General features: G+C 41.5%; 2 protein-coding genes across 4 annotated transcripts in view; both read left to right on the top strand.

The window, feature by feature from the left end:
* Window positions 1-22,269, top strand: part of LOC144013841 (uncharacterized) — a 33,022-nt gene that overhangs the window by 8,239 nt on the left and 2,514 nt on the right. For 2 of the 3 annotated variants that reach the window (XM_077513108.1, XM_077513107.1), the window contains 38 exons: window positions 7,965-8,506; window positions 9,793-9,876; window positions 9,956-10,015; window positions 10,130-10,205; window positions 11,411-11,535; window positions 11,617-11,634; window positions 11,710-11,898; window positions 11,990-12,016; window positions 12,097-12,159; window positions 12,235-12,318; window positions 12,389-12,439; window positions 13,635-13,775; window positions 13,880-13,933; window positions 14,006-14,050; window positions 14,894-15,025; window positions 15,193-15,258; window positions 15,339-15,365; window positions 15,472-15,570; window positions 15,673-15,708; window positions 15,796-15,879; window positions 16,002-16,034; window positions 16,118-16,153; window positions 16,241-16,300; window positions 17,431-17,508; window positions 17,605-17,640; window positions 17,720-17,773; window positions 18,192-18,266; window positions 18,345-18,395; window positions 18,539-18,569; window positions 18,647-18,700; window positions 19,279-19,313; window positions 19,398-19,514; window positions 19,657-19,807; window positions 19,895-19,959; window positions 20,174-20,302; window positions 20,382-20,414; window positions 21,464-21,892; window positions 21,979-22,176. In XM_077513108.1, the coding sequence (XP_077369234.1) occupies window positions 7,965-8,506; window positions 9,793-9,876; window positions 9,956-10,015; window positions 10,130-10,205; window positions 11,411-11,535; window positions 11,617-11,634; window positions 11,710-11,898; window positions 11,990-12,016; window positions 12,097-12,159; window positions 12,235-12,318; window positions 12,389-12,439; window positions 13,635-13,775; window positions 13,880-13,933; window positions 14,006-14,050; window positions 14,894-15,025; window positions 15,193-15,258; window positions 15,339-15,365; window positions 15,472-15,570; window positions 15,673-15,708; window positions 15,796-15,879; window positions 16,002-16,034; window positions 16,118-16,153; window positions 16,241-16,300; window positions 17,431-17,508; window positions 17,605-17,640; window positions 17,720-17,773; window positions 18,192-18,266; window positions 18,345-18,395; window positions 18,539-18,569; window positions 18,647-18,700; window positions 19,279-19,313; window positions 19,398-19,514; window positions 19,657-19,807; window positions 19,895-19,959; window positions 20,174-20,302; window positions 20,382-20,414; window positions 21,464-21,892; window positions 21,979-22,176 (3,668 nt within the window). The remainder of the gene's footprint in view (window positions 1-7,964; window positions 8,507-9,792; window positions 9,877-9,955; window positions 10,016-10,129; window positions 10,206-11,410; window positions 11,536-11,616; window positions 11,635-11,709; window positions 11,899-11,989; window positions 12,017-12,096; window positions 12,160-12,234; window positions 12,319-12,388; window positions 12,440-13,634; window positions 13,776-13,879; window positions 13,934-14,005; window positions 14,051-14,893; window positions 15,026-15,192; window positions 15,259-15,338; window positions 15,366-15,471; window positions 15,571-15,672; window positions 15,709-15,795; window positions 15,880-16,001; window positions 16,035-16,117; window positions 16,154-16,240; window positions 16,301-17,430; window positions 17,509-17,604; window positions 17,641-17,719; window positions 17,774-18,191; window positions 18,267-18,344; window positions 18,396-18,538; window positions 18,570-18,646; window positions 18,701-19,278; window positions 19,314-19,397; window positions 19,515-19,656; window positions 19,808-19,894; window positions 19,960-20,173; window positions 20,303-20,381; window positions 20,415-21,463; window positions 21,893-21,978; window positions 22,177-22,269) is intronic. The other variant, XM_077513109.1, reaches the window with a different exon arrangement.
* LOC144014972 (uncharacterized) lies at window positions 227-1,240 on the top strand. Its single transcript, XM_077515272.1, has 2 exons — window positions 227-1,067; window positions 1,152-1,240. Exons 1-2 carry the CDS (start codon window positions 290-292, stop codon window positions 1,238-1,240), a joined length of 867 nt encoding a protein of 288 aa, XP_077371398.1. The 5' UTR covers window positions 227-289.

Below are 22,269 nucleotides of genomic sequence, written 5' to 3'. Positions count from 1 at the left end.
GAAATTGCCACTGCAGCCTCTCATCACTCCATAAAGATGAAGAGCAGAGGGAGACGAAGTGGAGGGGTTTTAGGGCGCCGGGAAAGATGTGAGTGACCATGGTCAAAGCCAACCTCCTCATGTGCGTCCCCCTCTATCCATGTTTTGTGCTTTTTTTGCAAGGGGGGTGTGCCCTTCCAGTGGGAAGATCTGCAGGCTGGAACACTTTTTACATCATTATTTTGGGCTTGGATTAAAACCGTGCATGCACAGAACATTCGGACCTTAGACTGGCGAGGCGGCGAGCACTATGTTGAGGATCCTGCTCCTGGTTCTGTGTGTTGGCGGCTTGGAGGCCTGGTTCTGGCGCGCTGACCCGCAGCCGACCATCACCACCACCACACTAGCCCCAACAACTGCCAACACAACACCCGGTGGCACGAAGAAGGTGGACGAGGAGGATGAGGATCTGTCGGGTGTTGGAGAAGAACTCATCAACGTGACCACGAGTCCTGAGACCACTCAAGGGTCGCTTAAGGTGGACGGCGCTGAACTTAACACGACGGGTAATATTGAAGGGTCTGGAATTTGGGAAAGCGATACATCTGGATCAGGATCGGGATCAAGGCAAGATCTTGGCTCTGGTGTCGAGTCAGTCGTCCTCCCAATCAACTTCACCGATGTGATCAACGTGACTCTCGGGGCTGGTTCTGACCCACTTTGTCTCCCCGTGCCGTCTGGTTGGCACATGTGCTCCAGAAAACGCCCACAGTTCTTCGCATTGCCGAATTTTTTCAACCACACGTCTGTGGAGCAGGTGGAGGCCGCCCTGCAGGAATGGGCGAGGCTGACGCGGGCGGGCTGTCACCAGCACCAAGAGTGGTTCCTGTGCCTCCTGCTGGTGCCCAGGTGCCCCTCGAACACCTCCGCACCCTTGCGTCTGCCCTGCCGCAGCTTTTGCCACCAAGTGCAGGACAGCTGCTGGGCGTCGTTGAACAGTACCGAGCTTCCGGTGAACTGTGGCCTCCTGCCTGTCGGGGCGCAGGAGCCGGGGAGCCCTGCGTGCGCGTCTGTTAGTTACTCGGAAGGTAACCGTAAACTGTATCCTGTGTGCTGCTTTGTCAGTCCGCTTGAGCGCAGATTATTGCTTTTTGGGCTTTGCATGTTTTTAGCTGCTCTGATAATGCAACAGCGGAACTTTATGGCACCTGGTGACAATGTCTGCTTTCATTACTTCCACATCATAGCTGATGCAGACTGATTTTCATTGAAAGCAGTACAGTAACTCAAGTACACTACTCACAAAAGTTGATTATTCGGCCTTTGGGAGAAATTTTCACGATTAACCTAAAATGTAACTTCCATCCATCCATCCATCATTTTCTTGACCGCTTATTCCTCATAAGGGTCGTGGGGGGTGCTGGAGCCTCTCTCAGCTGGCTCTGGGCAGTAGGCAGGGGACAGGTAAATTTAATGGATGGCAAAACGTTTTTTTTTTCAATTAAATTCAATCTTAAGAACATCAGCGCCCATTACTGTGACTCTTCCGGTCTTTCAATTCAATTCAATTAAAAAAAATTATGTCATTCTTTAAAAGAAAATGAAATGAAAGGGTACAGAGAGAAGTAAAACTTGTGATATCTGCCCCTAATCAACACAACAAAATAACACAAAATAGATAACAACAATCAGTCAAAACGCTTTAAATATTAAAGTTAAATATTGGATTAGTGTTGTCTCTGTATCCACAACCAAAAACGACACGAATAGCACGTTTCTGTAAAAGAAAGATGGTTTCAGTGTAGGTTTTGGCTACATACCCCCACATTTCAATGCAATAGGTCAAGTATGGAACAATCAATGCATTATAGAACAACAAGGCACTCTTTTCCGTTGATTCTTTAACTTTGTGTAAAATGGCTATGGTTTGGAATACCTTCGATATGACATGTTCTATATGTGCTTTCTATGTTAAATGTTCATCAATAATGATACCTAGAAGCTTTATTTCATGAGACCTTTCTATTTATTTCTATTCCCAGTTTTTTCTCTATCCATTTGCAACCTGCTGACAATATTCAGTGACATGCTAAGCTCAGTGGCCACTTCCTGTTTGAAGCCTCGAAATGGCGATCGATTATTTGGTGAGATCTTATTCTCATGAAGTCAAAATGTGAACAGCACTTAATGATTCCTGGATGATCAAACACCATTAGTACATTTTCAACTCATTGTTAGAGAACAGAAAGTTCTGCAAAAAAAATAAATAATAATAATAATAATATATATATATATATATATATTAATGTTCGTAATAAGTGGTTTCGCATTGCAGTTTGCAAATCAACATTAGCATTTTGTGCCTCATCAAAGCACAAAGAACAGCAAAAAAGAGAATCACAGATTATATTTTATTTTTTCTGATCATTGATCCAGCGAGACCGTCCCAAAAAGTTTTTACGGGCTGGTCATACGTACGGGTAGGGGGAGATTGAGTCAAACTTGGTACTATAGCTACTACTTAAGATGCAACAGCTAGCTAGCTAGCAATGAGCTTCAGCTAGCTACTAGGGCGGCCTAACATGAGTCGCTCCTAAGTCGGTTGTCATCGCCACCAAGGCAGAGAATAAGTTACAGTTCTGACAAATATTGTCATGAAGGGATGATGAGTAAAGATGAAGAATTGATGCTAATTGCTAGGCTAAGCTAAGATTGAGATCTAAACGTGAAATATTGGAATTAAATACTTGGGTGATCAAGTACACTTTTTGCACAAGTCTGGCTTTAACCGCATTTAAGTGGAGAGTATACAAGTTTGAACAGTAAAGTAGTAGACAATTAAAAAAAATCGTATTTACTACACCACACATCTAACAGGACAGAAACCAGAAAATAATTTGTGCAAAACTACTAAGTTCAAACTGAAATTTTTCTGCCAGTGATGTGAATTTATGCAATGAAACTTTTTTTTAATACATAAAACATATGAAAACCAATTCATTTGTTATATTGTTGTATTTTTATAAAAACAAAAACGTATAGCTTCAGATGTGTGGGGTTAACCTGCCCAAAATTGCTCCTCAAAATTAGAAAGTTCCTTCTCAAATGAAGTAATTGCTTAGCAAAACCGCTCCACAAAGACTTATGTCGAGACTTGTGAAACATTGAACAGTTGTAAAGTTTAGAGAAGGTCAAATAAATTTAGCAGGGTAAAAGTTAAAGTGCATTTTAGGGTTACCCAGCAAGCCGAATATTCCAAACATTTTGTGAGTAGTGTATATTTGCAGGCTTACTCATTCACAGCTTTGTGTTGTTGAATAAAGGCGTCACTGCTGCTGCATGCAGTCGTCATTGTTGCATGTTCGCCACACCAGCCCACTTTGGATTTCTAAAAATGTACTTTTAAGCCAGTGCCTTAAAGCAAGTTGTACATTTGAAGAACACTTTTCTGTATATTTCTATAAGGACTCCACCACAATTGCTTGGTTGCTTGGTCACCAAGTAGGCCACCTGTCGCAAAACTGAATGGTTCGACTTTCCACGACATTTTGTTCCTCCACTTTTTAATCATTGTGTGGATCTTTACAGACAAGCAGATTTTAGCCATAGTCTGACACAAAAAAAGGGAACAATTGGGGCATCTGTGATGGGAGGGGTGGCAGCGGGTGGCATTTATGATGGCATTTGTGGGTGGGGAAACGTGTCCTCTGTGTGAGAGGGAGGGTGACATCGTCAAGGCTTGTAACAAGGGATCTTTGTGATTGGGATGAGACGGGGCCTGCTAAAGGGCCCACTAGAGGTGCAAAGATCACAGCCAGTTGCACACCCATGCCAAACCAGTAACTCGTCTTGTCGTAATTAAAGAAGAAGAAAAGGAGCAGTCAGTGGGAGTGTGAAAGAGACTTTTATGTCACTGGGAAATCACCCTTGTTATATAGTGTGCCAATTCCAAAAATATGCACAAGTTCACATTCAAATGACTTTTTGAGCCTTTTTAATGATCACTAATCTTGTAGGCTATTTGGATATTTTGCATATAAAATATTCCTTGTATTGAGGAGTGAGTAGTCTCATGCAAGTGTATTTATGCTTGGAGTAGAAAGAGAAGCTGTGTTCAAATCTTGCTCGTCTGATCTCACTGATCCTCCATCAGTCGATTTTAATTTTCTCTCAAGTTATTCAAACATGAATGAGCATCTGATGGATGTCACAGCTGGTAGACAATCCCCCCAAGACGAGCCAAATCCAGTTGATTTGGTCCCTGGAGGCGTGTTAATGTGGGTCAGCCTGCTTAACAAAACATTAGCTGTTCATGTATGTCTAATGTCCATTGCTTGCTTCATCTGCCTCCTCTCATTTGGGGATCAAGCTGATAAGATAGGTTGTGTTTGTGGGAGTGTAATAAAACATTTCTTGGAGTTCATTTCCTTTGCCCTGCTGAAACGCATTAGTTCCACAGTCAGCCATATTGGATCGTGTGCGCTTCAGGTCCCCTGCGGTCCGCTTTCCCATGCACATCTGACAAGCATTTCCTTCTTCCGCCTCCATCTGCCTATCCATCCATCTCCCTGCGCTGCTGCCAGTTGTTGCACAGGCGCCGAATAACTGAAGCTTGGTCCTCATATCATCTGCAGGAGCATGAGGTCACTTTGTTAGCTGGGAAATATACACTGTGTGGTTGTTTCGAGGCAAGAAGCCAGCAGGGAACATCTGGGAGTATGCTGTGATGATTTGCCATTTGTGCATGTCATACCAGCTTCCATCTGTCATGTGAGGAGCCTTATTCAATCTTGATGGCTGCTACCAGTAACACCAGAGGTGGCAAATGGTCTCACAGTGCGTAAAGAAGTTCGGAATTTTTTTTATTTATTTTTTTTTATTTTTTTTTAACTTAAGTAAAAAAATAAAAAATAAAAAAAAGTACACGTTTTATTAATTTTACCGTATATTCCCAAATAAATGAAAAAGTAATCACAAATGAGGCTTCAAAATCATGACAAATCAAGTCTTTCTCTCAGCTCTCAAAATCTGCTTAATGCGCTGAAACCACACCATGAGCTGTCAATCAAGTAGCGGGATGTTCATATGTCTAGCATCTTTCTTATGCATACACATTCTGTATGTTTGGGCCCCAAAAATAAATATCTACTATAAATCCTCCGGTGACTGGAATATATCCCACCAAGTCATCACGTTTAAGTGCTAGTGACTAGCTAGCTCGCCAGATAACAGTTCTCAGGATGCCGCAGACCGGCAGCACTTGGTGTCGTGTTGGTGTGTAATTCCACTTAGCAAACTATTTATTCAACACTGTGGCTCACATTAAATGGCAGACATTTTTTGAGCACATGCTAATGCTAGCTAACAATGCTTTTGTGTTTTATACCCATGCCTGTATAACACAAAATACATAACTACAAATTAAATTAACAACAAAAAGGTGTTCTGTAAATCGTCACAAAAAGATGCATTTTCTGCATGTAGGCGTTACCTCCTGACTACCAGCAATTCAAATTTGTCCTCTGTAGTGGACCTTTTTATGCACTTGAATATCTCCCACCCAGTGCATACGATTGAATTAACTCCTTTTGTGTTCTATAGAGGACATTCAGAGCTTTCCAATGAAACCCAATGTGTAGGGGTGGGGCTTTTCTACCTTTGGTTGTATCATAAAAGAAAATGGCTTCCCTCAGTGCAAGCACTTTTTAGGGAAGAGGAAAAGTAAATGTATAACACTTTTTATTGAACAAATTTAGGATTTAAATGTTGATAGTATGTTTTCTCTAAGACTCTTAAGAACACATTAAAGTATTGTTTGAATTATTTTAACTGTATTTGAGCCCAGCATTTAAGTTTTAAAAAATGTCCTCTGTAGTGGACACATCATAGCTTAAAAATAAAACCTTTTTTTTCGCTCTCTCAAAAAATTATTTTGCAGTATTCCAGTTACTTCATAAAGATTGGGGAATATCAAAATAAACATGATTGGACAATTTTTTTTTTTTTCCTGGAGGATAGCTACAGCAAACTAGCATAGCTAACCAGTAACCACATATTGTAGTAGTAGAAATTAGTCTAATAATTAGAAGTAACTGATGCCCCCCAAAATCAAGAAAACCAGCAATTATTGAACATATAATGATTTAGAAACAAATCACTGAATACGGTGAAGAAAAAAAATCATTGGACACAAATTTCCTGCAGGACTGAACTGATAATGTGTAGTGTATGTGTAAAGCAACATAAAAATTGATAATTAAATAAAGCCATGAAGGATATCTTACTTGTCCAAGTCTGCTGCTGTCATCATTAATGCTCTATGGTTCAGGTTCCTAAACACTCAAGTTACAAAATCAATTTACAGTGTACAGTAACTTACCCCCAGTGAGTAACACAAGTTGACCTTTGTTTAAAAGAAGAAGATATTGCAAACCCTAACAATGACAGATGAAGAAAGATGTGGTCTTGTGTTGCACAATCAATAACGCACAGACATGCAGGTCCCTGATGCTCTGGCCTCTGAGGCAAGCGGTGCCCTGGACCACTTCCAGATGTGCACGGACATTAAACTTTCACCACCCTTAAATGCAAGCTGTTGAAGCGGTAGTCAAACGTTCATTCATTCATTCAGAACAGTTCTGTCGGCAGCTGCGGGAGCTGTCAGCACCACAGGAACCCAAAGCAGGAAAGCAGGTGCTGCCAAGTGGGAGCGGACCACCCTACATGTGTTGTTCCTGATCCAGCTGGACAATAGTCTGCACGAGAGATGCGATGAGTGTGTGAAAACACACAACGTTTGTTTGAACGCCATTCCGCCACTCTGCAGTTGGTGCTCAATATTTACTTGACTCCTCACTATTGAAAATGTCATGTCGAGTTTGCCCCCAATTTATTTCCTCATCTGAGTTATGGATTCCCCCTGTGACTGAACACAAGATGCTCGTACATCATTTGGAAACTGTTGACCTCTTTGGCCCCTTAATGCACAGAATTCACTTTTCAGTTTCTCTCATGAATCTGCCAAAAAGGCAGACTTTCCCCACTCCCCAATGAAAGCATCTGCTGGGCCAAAATCTTCCTTCCCTTGTGATGCGAGACTTTGACTTGTTGGCCACAAGTCAATTTTGTTCTATGGGAACTGTAATATCAGCACTTTTCCGGTAAATCTGTGCCAGTAATTTTGGACCACACACTTGTTGATGTTTGTTGCACGTTTGTGGAGTAAATAAATAAATGGATAAAAATGCAGTCAGGATTGAGAATGACTGAAGACAAAACTTTAATGCCATTGCATGCGTGATTATCTGAGAGAGTGTTGTTGTGTTGGGCCTCTTAAAATGATATAAGAGGCCATATGTAGCCCCCAGGATTTGAGTTTGACACATATTACACATATGTGGCTTAGGGTTGTGGATATGTGTCAGGTTTACCTGTTTGACATTTATTACAACACAACAAAAAGGAGAGAAGACACTCTGTTCAAAGCTCGCGAGGAGAGAGGAGATGAGCCGGCTGACACAATTTACGACTGGTCTCTGAAAAAATCCCCTCCTCACCCTCTCTTTTTATTTGGATTTCACACCCCTAGCTACATAGGTGTTCCAACCCTAATAATGCAAGTGCAAAACATAGTTGGAACACAGGGTACTTGTTTGTCTGATGGTGTCCATGTGAGTGGAAGATTGCAGAGTACGTGTGGTCAAGTTTGCAATCATTTATTAACAGAAAACAGGCGGCCTCAGCAGACTGGCTCTAACCATTCTGCGGCATTAGTTCTGGTTCTTGTGCTTCTTTAGTCATCTTCTGTTATGATAACATATAGCTAGGCTATGTGAACGTGTGTGGAGCAGAGCAAAGCATTCTTCATTGCAAGCAGAAGCAATTCTTCACTGCAGCAAATGTATGATAACTTACATTTACAATTATTCCTACAATATGACATCACTGTAAGGTTCTAACTTCGTCTCTCTCCTCTTTCCCTGCAGAGCAGAGCAGTTTGTCTCTGGTCCAGCTGATCGGAGATCCGCCTCCCGATGAAATCGGTCGGGTCATCGGGCCAGGCGGCGCCCCGGCCTACGTCTTCACCTCTGCTGCCGTCTCGGGCCAGCCGGCTCTGGCCCATGTTCCCAACCCGTTCTACCGCCACTTCTCCCTTCTCTTTCACATCAAGCCATCTACTTCGGCCTCCTCCGTCCTCTTCTCCATCACCGACGGGCCCCAGAGGCTTATGTATGTGGCCGTCAAGCTCAGCGCCGTGCAGTCGGGCCGCCAGATGGTGCAGTTCTTCTACACCGAGCCCGATTCGGAGGCGTCGTACGAGGCTGCCAGCTTCGATGTGCCGAGCCTGGTGGGCAAATGGACCCGTTTTTCGTTGTCTGTCTATGAGGAGCAGGTGACCTTCTACCACGACTGTGAGGCGGTGCCACGGGTGGTGAAGTTTGAGCGTTCCCCGGACCCTATGGACCTTGACACAGGGGCCGGGATCTTTGTTGCTCAGGCTGGGGGGGCCGACGACGACAAGTTTGAGGTTAGCAGGCCACATTTCACATGTTCATGAAGCGTGTTATGGAGCTACAAGTCTATGATGATTTCCTCATTGGTTCTATTTTTTCTTTATAGGGACAGTGTGTATTATTTAGCGCCATCAAGTGGTGAATTCATTCATGTTAAAAAAAAATACACTATTAATTTCTATAATATGCTAAAAAAAACAAAAACGTTTTATCACATCAACATATTTGTTTTTTATACAATCACTAATTAATATTACATAGGTCACACAACGCCTAGCAGGAGGAAGGTTTCGCCGCCATTTTTCTGCTAAAGATACCTGAAGGAAAAGAACTTCACGAACGTAGTTAACCTCTGGTGGTCGTTGCAGCTCATTTCAGACCCCTTGGGTCGACCGGCGCTTACCTTCAACAGCTGGGGCATACAAGTGGTCGTCGTTGAGTCCCGTGACTCGAGCTTCCGTAGCTTGTCTCCCTCTGCTTTGCTCTCGCTAGCTTTTGCTAGTTTCTCCCACTAGCTGCTGTTAGCCGCTCCAGCTAGTTTTTGCTAGCCACTCGTGTTAGCTGCTCGAGCGAGTTCTTGCTAGCCCCTCTTGACGTAGACTATCATATTGTTTTGTTTTTTTGTTTTTTTGTTTGTTTTACTTTTTTCTTATATCCGTCTTTTTCACTTGTATTTTTTCCTTTTATTGATTCCTTTATTTCCCACCTGACCTACCTTCTTCCTTCTTTTTCCTTCTCCTATTACTCATGACGTTCTTTCTACCCAAGCGGGGCACTGGAACCCAGAACTGTGAGGGAGGCATGTTGACGCTTGATCATCTTGTTGTCCCCGCTTCCAAGGCATCACTGCTTCCTTTCTAACTTCCTTCTTCCAATCCTTCCATTCTACTTCATTTTGTTTGTCTTTACCCCCGCCATCCTTTTGTCTGTTTACTTCCAATATACAAAAGCAGTCTGTAAAATAGTTGACCATCCTTCCAGTAAAAAGAGCCACAAAGGATCTAGAGATGACATAATACAAAAGCCTTTGGTTTAAAGTGAAGATGGATGCATGGATGGATGGATGGATGAAAATGTGCCTTTTAGTGAAATGATTGTTTTTAATTCGGCTTGAGGGGAGTGGGAGCTTGCATTCAGTGAAATTGGAACTGCCATTTTTTTTAAATTAAACATCTAAAAATGTGCTTTAGATAACACAGTAATTCCCCTCCTCCTTTCCCCCCTTTCCACATGTTTATTTTTCATAGCTCTATGCATGATCCCTGACCTTTCGCTGACACGTCCGCTTGAATGTCTTTAGGGAGAAATTGCTGAACTGAGGCTGGTGGGAAACTCTCGGGCAGCCGAGCGCTTGTGTGACGACATTGACGACGACTCTGACGCTGTGAGTATTCCAAGCGTTTCCCCCCCTCCCGGTGAGACCTGATGTCTGAACACTCACACGCCACATGCTTGTCTCTCAGGCCTCTGGCGACTTTGGCAGCGGTGAAGTCAGCAGGACGCAGACAGGAGGCAGAGTGAAGGTCAGTCAGCCCGGTGAACGATTTTGTTTTTAAATCTACCTTTGTTATTTGATGCACAGTGCGTAAGATAGTGGCGGAGTTGTAAGTTTTGATTGCATCGTATTCTACCACCAGACCACTCCTGCATCCTTTAGGCCAGTGCCCGAGCCTCCACTGATAGCCTCAAAAGGAAGCAGAGTTAAAGAAACAGGTAACTTCAGCTTGATCGTTATTCTTGCAAAACAGATGAATGGTGAAATGGCTCCCCCTGTTGAGATTACTTCCATTATTTAAGGGCTGAGGTTTTGAGAGACATCACTCAGTTATATGACAATTGTTTTGTATTATTGACAAGGTAATAATTATTGATAATATAACACTACTAAAGGATTCAATGGATAAAGTCTCTCTCTCTCATATCATCCTGACAGTTTACCTCATAGATAGTGATAGATGCTTGATTAATTCCATAAAATTCAATTGTCACAATAGCAAGGTTATTTTAGTTAACTAAAACTAATGTAAAAACTAAAATAAAAAAAACCCACAATAAACAATTTCATTAACGAAATAAAATAAAGGCGAAAATGCTTTTTAAAAAACGAAAACTAACTGAAACCACATTTTATGTTTACAAAACTAACTAAAACTAACTATAATTATAGCAAAAATGTCCTTTGTTGTCGTGTTTGGTAATTAATTCAATGCATGAACCTTTGGGGATGATTTTAAATAGATTTATTTTGATATTAACCGGAATAAGGACGTTTGAATGTGTGTCACACAGAAGTGACATCATCTATCAGCAGCCAATAAAACAGTACCTTAAGAAGACGTTGCTCCCATGGTGTTTTTTAAATATTGCGCACAAGTAATACACATTTTTTAAAACTAAAACTAACACTGAAACTAACTAAACTAATACAAAGCATTTATTAAATAACTAAAACTGATAAAAAATAAAAAATAACAGAACCACCCTGAAAACTAATTAAAACTAACGAAATTTAAAAAACAAAACAAGCAATATTCAGACATATACACTTGTATTAATAAGGTAGAAACAACTATCAAAGTAAAAACAAATGCTATGATAGGGAATTAAAAGGAATATATGATAAATCTTATTGAAACATTAAGTTATGTGGTAAGTTAAAAAAAACAAAAAACGAGTCTAATTACTTTGGTAATTTTAGCAAAATATGTGCAAAGCTGATAATATTGACAGTAATGTATAACGACACACCCTAATAGGTACAGTAGCTGAGGCTGTTGATATGCATGATATGTAGGGATAGGTGAGTACCGATAACAGGTATGGGTGAATACCCGCACTGGTATCGTTCTGGAAAAGAAAGTGGTATCAAATATATCAATATGTATGCATAATAGTGCTCATTGTCACTCAACTTTCAGGTTTAACTGGGGCTAAAGGAGAGAAAGGTGACAGAGGAGAGAAAGGCATCCGAGGGGACAGAGGCCATGCAGGGCCGAAGGGGGACCCTGGCTTCTCCTCACAAGCTGGAAGTGGCGGACAGAAGGTAGAATATCACATTATGTACATTTATTATCTTATGCACTTTTCCATTATTATAACCATATCAAACTATGTGTCTTTTTAGGGAGAAAAGGGAGATAAGGTCTGTGAATTTTGCATTATGTTCCCAGAAAAAGAAAAGTGATGTAACATATCTGAATATAATCCTCATCACCAGGGTAGTACAGCCTTTGGAAGTAAAGGAGAGCACGGTGCGCAGGGGCCCCCAGGTCCCCCAGGACCCCCTGGATCTGCAGCCGAGGTAGTCCGTACCGGGGATGGGTCTTTAATACACCATGCGGCCGGATCCCCTGGATCTCCGGGCCGAGATGGATTGCCTGGTCCGCCGGGAGCTGATGGGGAGCCTGTGAGAGAATTTCAGAAATATGATGAATTTCAGTGTTATTTACTTCATAAATAATGCAACTCAAACTCATTGATTGTAAATGATGTTCCAGGGGGACCCGGGAGAGGATGGAAAAACTGTAAGTGAGGACAGTATATTTCAGTCAATGTCTGGAAAAACACATTGGCAGATTAATGTGTTTCATGCGTCTGTTTTTAGGGTCCTCCAGGGCCGCAAGGTTTCCCAGGAACACCTGGAATTTCTGGTGCTAAAGGGGAAAAGGTTCCGTTACCTTTGAATTATCGTTAAACTTTTCTTTTATCACACAACATTGACTTTTTGACCTCTGTACTTCAGGGTGACATGGGTGATGGACAACCTGGACCCAGGGGTCCTCCAGGACTTCCAGGACCTCCTGGACCAGGGACCGGAAATCATCCGGTATGAACATTTCTCAGACACATTTCATCATCACAACCACTTTGCTATATTTGATTGTGTTCTTCCACAGACATTTGTTGACATGGAGGGCTCAGGATACCCAGAATGGGAGAAGATCCGGGTATGCATGCACAGACATTGTCAAACTCAGGGCACAGAACACTAACCCATGCGGCTCTTTAGTCTCTCTTCTGTGGCAGTAGAAATGAATAATTTTTTACATATTTATTTGTATTTTTAGATAAAATATTATTTAAATGGATTAATGATGTGGATAAAAAAAATTAAATATTAAAAAATGGTCCAGTTTTGTGAGTTGTCAGAAAGAGAGACAAATGATAAATAGATAAATAAGATAAATTACTGTAGTTTCTAAAGTTACCTAAAAATGTAAATTAAATAAAAATACCATATGTGTCCAAAAAAGGAACAAGAAAAGCAGAAAATTACTGTAAAGTGTCCATTAAATTGCCAAAAATATTTTTTTTTTTAAAAGGCAGGAAAAAAAATGTCCAAAAACAAAAGAAGAAATCCAGAAAATTACCATAAAACATAAAATGTATACTGAATTGCCAAAAAGAAGTCAGAAAACGTTTTTTTAAGCAAAAACAGAAAAGATTTAAAAAGTAATTATAAAATGTTCAAAAACAAAAGAAGAAATTACAGATAATTACCATAAAATGTCCACAAAATTGCCAAAAAAGTCAGAAAAAAAATTGATTTAAAAAAAAAATGCCGAAAAGGAAATGTTTAAAAAGTAACAAAAAAAATGACCAAAAACAAAAGTAAAAATCCCCAAATTACCATAAAATGTCCACTAAATTCCCAAAAAAGTCAGAAAAAATTGATTTAAGAAAAGGCCGGAAAAAGAAATAGCCGTAAATGGCAAAAAGCGTAAAGTGTCCAAAAAGGGAAAAAAGAAAGGCAGAAAATTACCATATGTCCACAAAATTGCAAAAAATTGTCAGAATTTGACAAAAAGGGGGAAAAGTTCTAAAAATGTATGAAATAATAGTAATTTTAAAAATATAATTAAAAAAATAAAAAATCTCAAAGTATTGGATGCTGCATATTTTTCTGTTATAGTGCAACTCTAGTTAGCACTTGGACCCTCGATCAGTATGTTAGACTAACAAACACTACCATGCTGTTTCATTCATCACAATGTTCTGCAACTCCAGACAGATTTTTTATTTATTTGGCCTAAAATGGCTCTTTTGACAGTAAAGTTTGCTGACACCTACACTAGCCAGTTTGTACCAGGCTTGTACACCAACAATCCTGTTCTTTTAATCATCTTGTTGTTTGTTATTCAGGGTCTTGTCGGTCCACAAGGCCCACCGGGCCCTCCAGGCCCACCTGGGGTCCCTGGTACATCAATTGCACTTGGGTCCAATGGTCCAGTTGCCTTTGGACCTCCTGGACCACCTGGAAGGCACGGAGCACCGGGTCTACCTGTGTGTATCTACCTGTGCTTTAACCCAGAATCAATTTAGGATATCTTGACAGATGTGTTGAGCTCTACTTTTTCCAGCTGTTTTTATCCCATGTGCTCTTTTAGGGTTCTCCTGGACTTCGTGGTCTCCCAGGTCAACCTGGGCCCAGAGGAGAGAAGGTTAGATTAAAACGACACGCACGTGGTCAGTTTCAGTCGTAATCTGAAGATATTCCAAAATGGTCTCCATAGGGCGACTGTGGTGATCTTGACTCGCATGGAGGAACTGGGGAGAAGGTGAGTTATGTAAATTTGCAGTCTTTTGATGTTAAAAAAAAATAATAATAATAATACAATGGGATTAAAGGGACTACTTTTTGGAGGGTCAACCTTTGCAGGTAAAAGGGCTCTCTTAAAAAGGTGCAAATGTATAAATTTAAACAACTCAAAAATTATTATTCACTATCTTTTTGTATGATGATGCTGATTTTGTAATTGCGGAGTGTAATAATTGACATTGTAATTGAATTTTGATTACCGTATTTTCCGCACTATAAGGCGCACCCCATTATAAGGCACACCTTAAATGTATGACATATTTTCAAACTTTTTCCATATATAAGGCGCGCCACATTATAAGGCGCACCTTCAATGAATGACATATTTTAATACTTTTTTCATATATAAGGCGCTACAGTTGAGGCTGGGGTTACGTTATGCATCCATTAGATGGTGCTGCGCTTAAGGGAATGTCAACAAAACAGTCAGATAGGTCAGTCAAACTTTATTAATAGATTACAAACCAGCTTTCTGACAACTCATTCACTCCCAAAATGAATAAACAGCTGTTTTATTATTTTCTCTGAGGTAAAGTATTATTATTAGCTAGCGATCTAAGATGGCGGGATCTTCTGCGCATGCGCGTCACCGATTGTGCAGGGTCACCGATAGCGTCTTGACAGCGAGACCTGTTGCGGCTCAATATTGATCCATATATAAGGCGCACTGGATTATAAGGCGCATGGTCAGCTTTTGAAAAAATTGAAGGCTTTTAGGTGCGCCTTATAGTGCGGAAAATACGGTAATTGCACAGCCCGAGGACACATCGAACAAGATGTGCATAATGCTTGTATACTCCAGGGTTCTCACGGTGATCCGGGACTTCCGGGGACGCCAGGACAGACTGGTCTAGCGGGGCTTCCAGGTCCCATGGGCCCACCTGGACCTCCAGGACGACCAGGGCCACCTGGGCCATCTTACCCCTTTGGAACTGTGAGTATAGTAGGGTCAATATTCTCAATTTATCATTAATATTTTTTTTCTATTAATTACAGTAACCTGGCATCAATCAGAAAAAAAGCTGCACCACTATTAGGTGGCACAAGTAAAAAGTGACGAGTACATTTTGGAGTGCGCTCAAAAAGGTAATTCATCCACAGGTTGACCGGGAGGGTTTTGAGACTAATGGGGGCTCACGAGGAATCAATGGCCCACCAGGACCAGAGGTATTTATGTCATGCTTCAGATTCCGGTTGCCTCATCCACAAACACCATAATTAAATGTTGATTGCGTTGCGTTTTCCAGGGTCCTCCAGGTATTCCAGGTCTGCCGGTAAGCCATTTGGTCATCTCTCTTCTTTCTCAAATCAATTATACAGCTGTTATATATCATTTCTTAGCAAGTCATACAATCACAAGTTAATTGTTTGGATTTTTAGGGCAGACCAGGTTTACCCGGAACCAATGGCGAGAAAGGCGCAGAAGGACCAAGAGGTCAACCTGGAATTCCAGGTCTGGATGGCTTTCCTGGAAACTTGGTAAGCTGGCAGATGAATTACATTTGTTGTTTTGTGCAGCTGCTTTAGCAGTCATGAGTAAAAATATACCAAATCAAAACAAATTCCGGTGTTTGATCTCAGGGACAGAAGGGAGATAGAGGAGAGACGGGGGAACAAGTAAGTCATCAAAGATATACTTGGCAACAGATTCAAAACAACATATAGAGATCGAAATGTAGCGTATGTTGGTTCACATGATCACAGGGTCTGCCAGGACGTGACGGAGGCCAACCTGGACCTCCAGGGCCTCCGGGACCTCCAGGGCGAATCATTTATCCGACTGGTGATGTGAGTCAGAGCACAGGATTAACCCACCTGGGACCACCTAACCCCACCTCACTAACCATCACACCTTTGCCTCATTGTATGTTCACCTTTATACTCACTAACCCAACTATGTCTTGCTGTAGTATGACAGCCATTATTGGAGTGAAGGGTTGCAGGTGAGTGGATGCAGCTGTTGCCCGGAAAACAATATTACAAGGTCAACATGCCTTCACACCTATTTTTTCTGTCTTTCTGTCAGACGGGAGCAGGAATCCCGGGCCAAGCTGGATTTCCTGTGAGTTAACCTGCAATCATAGGAGACTTTGTCAGATTTAAGAAAATAAAGATGAGTCTACAATCCATGTGTTTGGATTTATTTTAGGGGCCCATGGGACCAAAGGGGGGAAAAGGTGACACGGGTCTTCCAGGGTTTGCACCTAAGGTAAGACAATCCACCCTCAATTCAAAAGTTCCAGATATAGTATTGGGCTTTCAGATACAATTTCAGGATGACCTTAACTCATTTGCTCCCAAAAAAATTGTAAATACGTTCTAGTTTAAATGTATTTAGTGTCCCAAAGTCGTATTTATACAATTCTTTATGTGTTTTTTTATGCTAGAGCATACAGACAGAAGGCTTTGATGCAGCCTCTCAACTGCAGTGAATGGGTGAAAAAAAAATGATAGTAATTACATACGGCCAGCAGGTGGCAGCAGAGTATACGATATCAACCAGGGCCGTAATGAAAACAAGTGAATAATGATGAAACTTAGCTACATTACATTCTAATGCTAATTGCTCAAAAATGAAAAAAGAGAGAAATATGCTTTTTTCTGATGAAAGAAGAGACTGTAATCATTCTTTTGATAGGTTCCATGTTTTATAGCAATTGAACACAATATTCTGTGGGCCTTGCAAAATCAGTCAAAATCCAGTAAAACAGCCGGCAACGTAAGGAGTTGTGAAAATTCAGTGAAAATGGTTGGGAGTGAAGGAGTTCAAATGTGCTATAATCTTTAATTTTTCAGTCCTTTTTGCACAACCTGCAGTTCTCTCACATGGAGTTGAGCAGCAAAATCACAACATTTGTTTGACTGAAAATTTCCAAGCACTTGTCCAAGGACCACCTTTATGCCTCTCCGTGACTTTTCTAGTCTCCCTGTTGCAACCTGATGATTGATGGCACTCTGTGACACTCTGAGCTCAGTGATCACTTCCTGTTTAAAGCCTTGTTTTGTTGATCCATTGTTTTGTGTTGTCTTGGTCTCATGATGTTAATATGTGTACAGCATAAATTCCAGCGCTTATGACATCAGGAAATGTTTTGGCCCATTCTTGGACAAAAAACCTTTTGCTAATTTTGGTGTTCAGCAGATTCTTGTTCGAGTATAGCAAGTTTCAAGCACTCACACATTGACTCGTTGGGCGTGTGCACTCAAAAGTTTACAGAGAGCAAATTAAGTTCACCTGTAAAAGTTATATTGCATTTTAGGCTCAGCTCCAATACCTCTAAATTTTTGTGAGTAGTGTGTACTGTACGTTTTGTATATAAATGCATTTGATTTGTTCAGGGTGAAAAAGGAGAGCCTGGTGTCATCATGGGTCCAGATGGGCGACCTCAGTACCTCGGGGGGCTGGCAGGGAAACAAGTAACTATGACATCATGTGTTCTTCTTTTATATTCAATACCAAAGCATCCATAGAGGGCTACATGATATAAATATCACTCTGTGTTCTGCCTGCAGGGAGATATAGGACCCCCGGGCCCAGTTGGACCTCCAGTATGCACACTTTCTGTACACAATGGCTTTGCATTCTTTTTGAGTGGCATAAACCTGTATAATATTTTTTTCTATGCAGGGCCCTTATGGCCCTCAAGGTCAAAAAGGAGAATATGGACTTCCAGGTAGACCAGTGAGTAGTTATTCTACTTTCTTTATGCTTTATTTTTATCATCAATATACAGTATCTAACAAAAGTGAGCACAATCTTTGTCACATTTTGGTAAATATTTTATTATATCTATTTATTTGCTGTTCTCTCAAACTAATAATAGCTGTGAAAATAACCAAATTGAGCCCAATTATTTTCCCTCCCGTGTGTCATGGGACTCATTACAAGGTGTCAGGTGGGAATGGAAAAACAGATTTGTTAAATTTGGCATTATCACTCTCACAGTCATACTGAACACTAGAAATTCAAAATGGCAACTCTCGTGAAAAGAAAGATTTCAATATTTAGTAAGTAAAGACATGTTTACAAAATGTTGTACTCACTTTTGTGAGCTATTGTTCATACCTTCTGTCTATGTGGAATGTGTTTTATGTTGCAGGGTCGACCAGGACTAAACGGCATTCAGGGTCAAAAAGGAGAGCCAGGCGATGGCGGGTCTGGCGCCACATACCATGTGAGTAGATGCTCACAAGGTGACTTGGGAGAACTGTAACTTTGTCATCAAAAATAACCACGCTACGTTTTGACGCAGGGACCCCCAGGTCCACCGGGCCCACCTGGACCTCCTGGACCACCATCCAGAGTAAGTTAAAATGTAAATTCTGAAGTAGGAGCATTCTTCAAGACACTCAAAGTCGTCTGCAGCGGTCTTGTTTTCATTAAATAGGTGATATGGGAATGAAAACTTTTGGGATTGCTCTCAATGTTGTCCCTTTGTCATTCTAGGGATATGAGGACTATTCCAGGCATTATCAAGGTGAGTGGACGACACATCAAGTTGTTGTCTGAATCACTGGTGTATCCCAATTTATACTCACCATTTTTTTGTTATAGCTTCTAAAGGAGAGAAAGGTGACGCTGGAACACCAGGAGTACCCGGCCTACCAGGTAACACTGCTTGCACTGGACTTCAAACATGCTCTTGTTGTGTATTTATGGAAGCATAGAGCTGCCAATGTGGAGTAAACATCTTTGGCTGGCGAGTATGTTTGAACATACTCGCAAATATATTCGAACATAGTCGCAAATACGTTTGAACGTGTACTTGTAGGCTACATGCTACAGTTACCATACCTTCCCATAATGCCACAGAGTATTATTAGCGCATGCACGAGTGAAAACAAAAAACAATTTTTTAGACATTTGGGCCTCATTCATTAGAGAATTAAGTAGACAAAAACCAGTGTTTATTTGTAAATTTTACAATTTTTTATGTCTGCCATACATGATTTAGGTTTGTCATTTTTCGCCCCATAATGCAATGGGGTATTACTCTTGTGAATACCCCGTGGCATTATGGGAAGGTATGCTAACTTTGTAGCATGTAGCCTACATGTACGTTCGAACATATTTGCGAGTATGTTCGAACATACTCGCCAGCCAAAAATGTTTACTCCACATTGGCAGCTCTACGCTTCCGTATGTTTTAGACCAAGTGTAAGATGAACATCTTGTTTGTGATTCAGGTGTCGGGTTAGACTTTGACATTTACGCCTTTAAGGTAAGCTGTTGAATGTATGTCAACACAAAACTGATATGACAGACAACATAAACTCTGGACATTTCACAATGATTCTGCGTCTAGAATGAATTGAGGGGTGAAACGGGTTTGAAAGGTGAGAAAGGAGAACCAGGTGGTGGATATTACGACCCACGATACGGAGGAAGCGGAGTCGGCACGCCGGGAGTCCCTGGACCTCCAGTGAGATCAAATTACTGTGTTTTTAATTTGGAACAAAGCTTTCAAATACCTGCAGTATTATATTTGAGATGATCAAAATATAGAGAAAACAGTAGCATCCATTTTATCCACATTAAAAAATCTATATATTGTGTCCCTTCAGGGCCCCAGAGGGGACTCCATTCCCGGCCCACCTGGACCCCAAGGGCCTCTCGGTCCACCAGGAAGAGGCTATGATGGCCGCCCTGGACCACCAGGGCCACCTGGACCCCCTGGTGTCCCCTCTTTCCCTGGACCTCACAGGGGCACACATAGTAAGTTGGATAACAAATGTACTGTATTTTGTTCCTTTCAATATATCACTGTGCAGATAATTTGGCGCCTTGCATCTTGAAAAACAGCTATCAGTATTCCCGGACCACCTGGGCCACCTGGAACACCTGGAATACCTGGACACTCTTCTGGGGTGAGAAAGCCAAGAGTCTTGTGTTTTTTTATTTTTACTGAAGTTTTTCTATCCAGCTATAACATAATGAGCGCAGGCCAACTATTTTTTGTTTCTTCTTGCCATCATTCATATAATTATCAAGTGTGGATTGGGAAGATATGTTGGTATCACTGTACCCACATGTAGCTCTTAGGCAATGCCTCGATAAATGTTTTTCTTTTTCCACATGCAGGTGACAGTTTTGCAGTCTTACGACGTCATGACAGCCACTGCTAGACGACAGCCTGAGGGTTCTCTGGTCTACGTCTTAGACCGGACAGATCTTTACCTACGAGTCAGAGACGGCGTTCGTCAAGTTCAGGTAAGGCAGGAGCACTTCTCTTTAAAAAGAACCATAAAAGCAGCATTTTGTTGAACTTGTTACTTTTGACCTTTTTCAGCTTGGAGGCTATATTCCATTACCAAGTGATAATGTGAGTGTCATGCATGTTTCAATTTCCCAAATAGACCGTTTAACCGTGACATCACACGTACTACCGGGTGGCAATTCCATTGGTATCAGTAGTAAACAAAGCCTTTTAACTAAGACAGGGCCATTGAGAACGGTGGTTAAACGGCATAAATCTGCTCTCTGTAACAATTTGGCCCAAAATATCTTTACAATAGTCTTTTTATATGACCATTTATAACTGACACATCTTCTAATTAGTAAATTAACACCGTTGTTCACAACGGGTACCCGTGAAAGCCTCTGGACAATAGTTTTTAGACTGGATTCAGGTTTGAATTTCCTGCCCTCGGTCTGTGGATGCATTGTGTATTTGAGGTTTGTGCACTTTCATTTTTCATCAACAGGTGGCAGTAGCGATTCAAAATTAGATTTTCTGCGTACAGTAGCTTTAACTGAGGAATTTAGTATAGTCTTTTCTACAGCCATTGTTTAAATGTGTGAAGTGAACAGAACGCTGGCAGTAATTTATATCTTAATAGGTGAGTTGATTAAGACATTTAGACATAGTTAAAACATGATCATTGAGGAACTGGCTAATAATTTGACTTTGCAGGCATGCTCTTTTGATGCTGAAATGGATACCCAACTGTAGAGCTGAAATTAGCTAGTAGGCTAACCGTTATGGTTTATAAATTACTCAAAGACAAGCTTCTTATACAAACCATGTCAAAAAAAATATTCAAACCCAATGGTGGGGGTTTTGTTCCCTTGTGTTCTTCTCAGTGCCATTTATACAATATCTGCTTCATTTATCCTCTCCAGCCACAGTTACCGCTGGTTTAATTTATAATTTTTTACAGGAAATTGGGGGGAAAACACCCCTAAACCTACAGGGTAAATTGTATGGTGCAAGCTCAAACACAACATATTTTTGCCATCATTTTCAGTTTAAGTCAACGTTAGTCAATCTCGTTCTGTAACCCGGAAGTACCCTGGCGCCTGCGGTTTACAAATATTATGAAATAGTCTTTATTAAAGTAGCTTCTCAAATACCACAAACACTGTTTTCAGGCTAATGAGGTTGCAGCGGTCGAACCCCCACCAGTCGTGCCGTACCCCCCACACAGCCACTCCAACGACTCCCACAGGCAAGCGGAGAGGCCAGACCAAGTTCATCCGGACGGTATTTCCCAGCCTGACCCGCGTCACTCCGGCCAGCTGTACCCTCCTTACCAAACGAACCCTGACGGCAGAGACCAAAACCTTCCTGATAGCCGATACCACCCTGACACTCGGCACACAGCTCAGCCAGATCCACGATACCCAGTCCCAACGGACCCCAGATACCCCAGTTACACAGACCGGGTGAATAACCAAGATGGCCGTTATGCAGTCCATCCAGCTCATGAACACCCGCCGTACTACGCTGTAACACCTCATCGAAGGCCCCCACCACCTGTGGCCCAGAATCCGGTCCACCATCACACATCTGGTCCATCGGTAAGAGTAGATGTGGTTCGTTAGCTGCCGCTTACATCTGCTCTTATTGTATTGGAGAGTAACAACACGTTGTGGGGTTCCTCCAGCTCCATCTTATCGCCTTGAACCAGCCCCAGACCGGATCGATGCGCGGCATCCGGGGTGCCGACTTCCTGTGCTTCACTCAGGCTCAGAGCATCGGGATGAAGGGAACATTCCGGGCCTTCTTATCCTCAAAACTCCAAGATCTCCAAAGCATTGTCCGCAAATCTGACAGAGACCACATGCCAATTGTCAACTTGAAGGTACAACAAATACAAAAAAAATAATAATATTCAATGTCTACGGATGAGCTCCTTTGTATGTTTCAGTGTGTATTAACTCATTTACTCCCAAGA

The sequence above is a fragment of the Festucalex cinctus genome, chromosome 2 (assembly GCF_051991245.1).
Source record: "Festucalex cinctus isolate MCC-2025b chromosome 2, RoL_Fcin_1.0, whole genome shotgun sequence".
NCBI classification, from domain to species: Eukaryota; Metazoa; Chordata; class Actinopteri; order Syngnathiformes; family Syngnathidae; genus Festucalex; species Festucalex cinctus.
This window is presented reverse-complemented; position numbering and strand designations above follow the sequence as displayed.

What these genes read in the sequence shown, in the direction of transcription:
- LOC144014972 (XM_077515272.1), top strand. Translation starts at nt 290, where the DNA reads ATGTTGAGGATCCTGCTCCTGGTTCTGTGTGTTGGCGGCTTGGAGGCC. An exon ending in GTCTGTTAGTTACTCGGAAG is followed by an intron (nt 1,068 to 1,151) that starts GTAACCGTAAAC and finishes GCATGTTTTTAG; the next exon opens with CTGCTCTGATAATGCAACAG.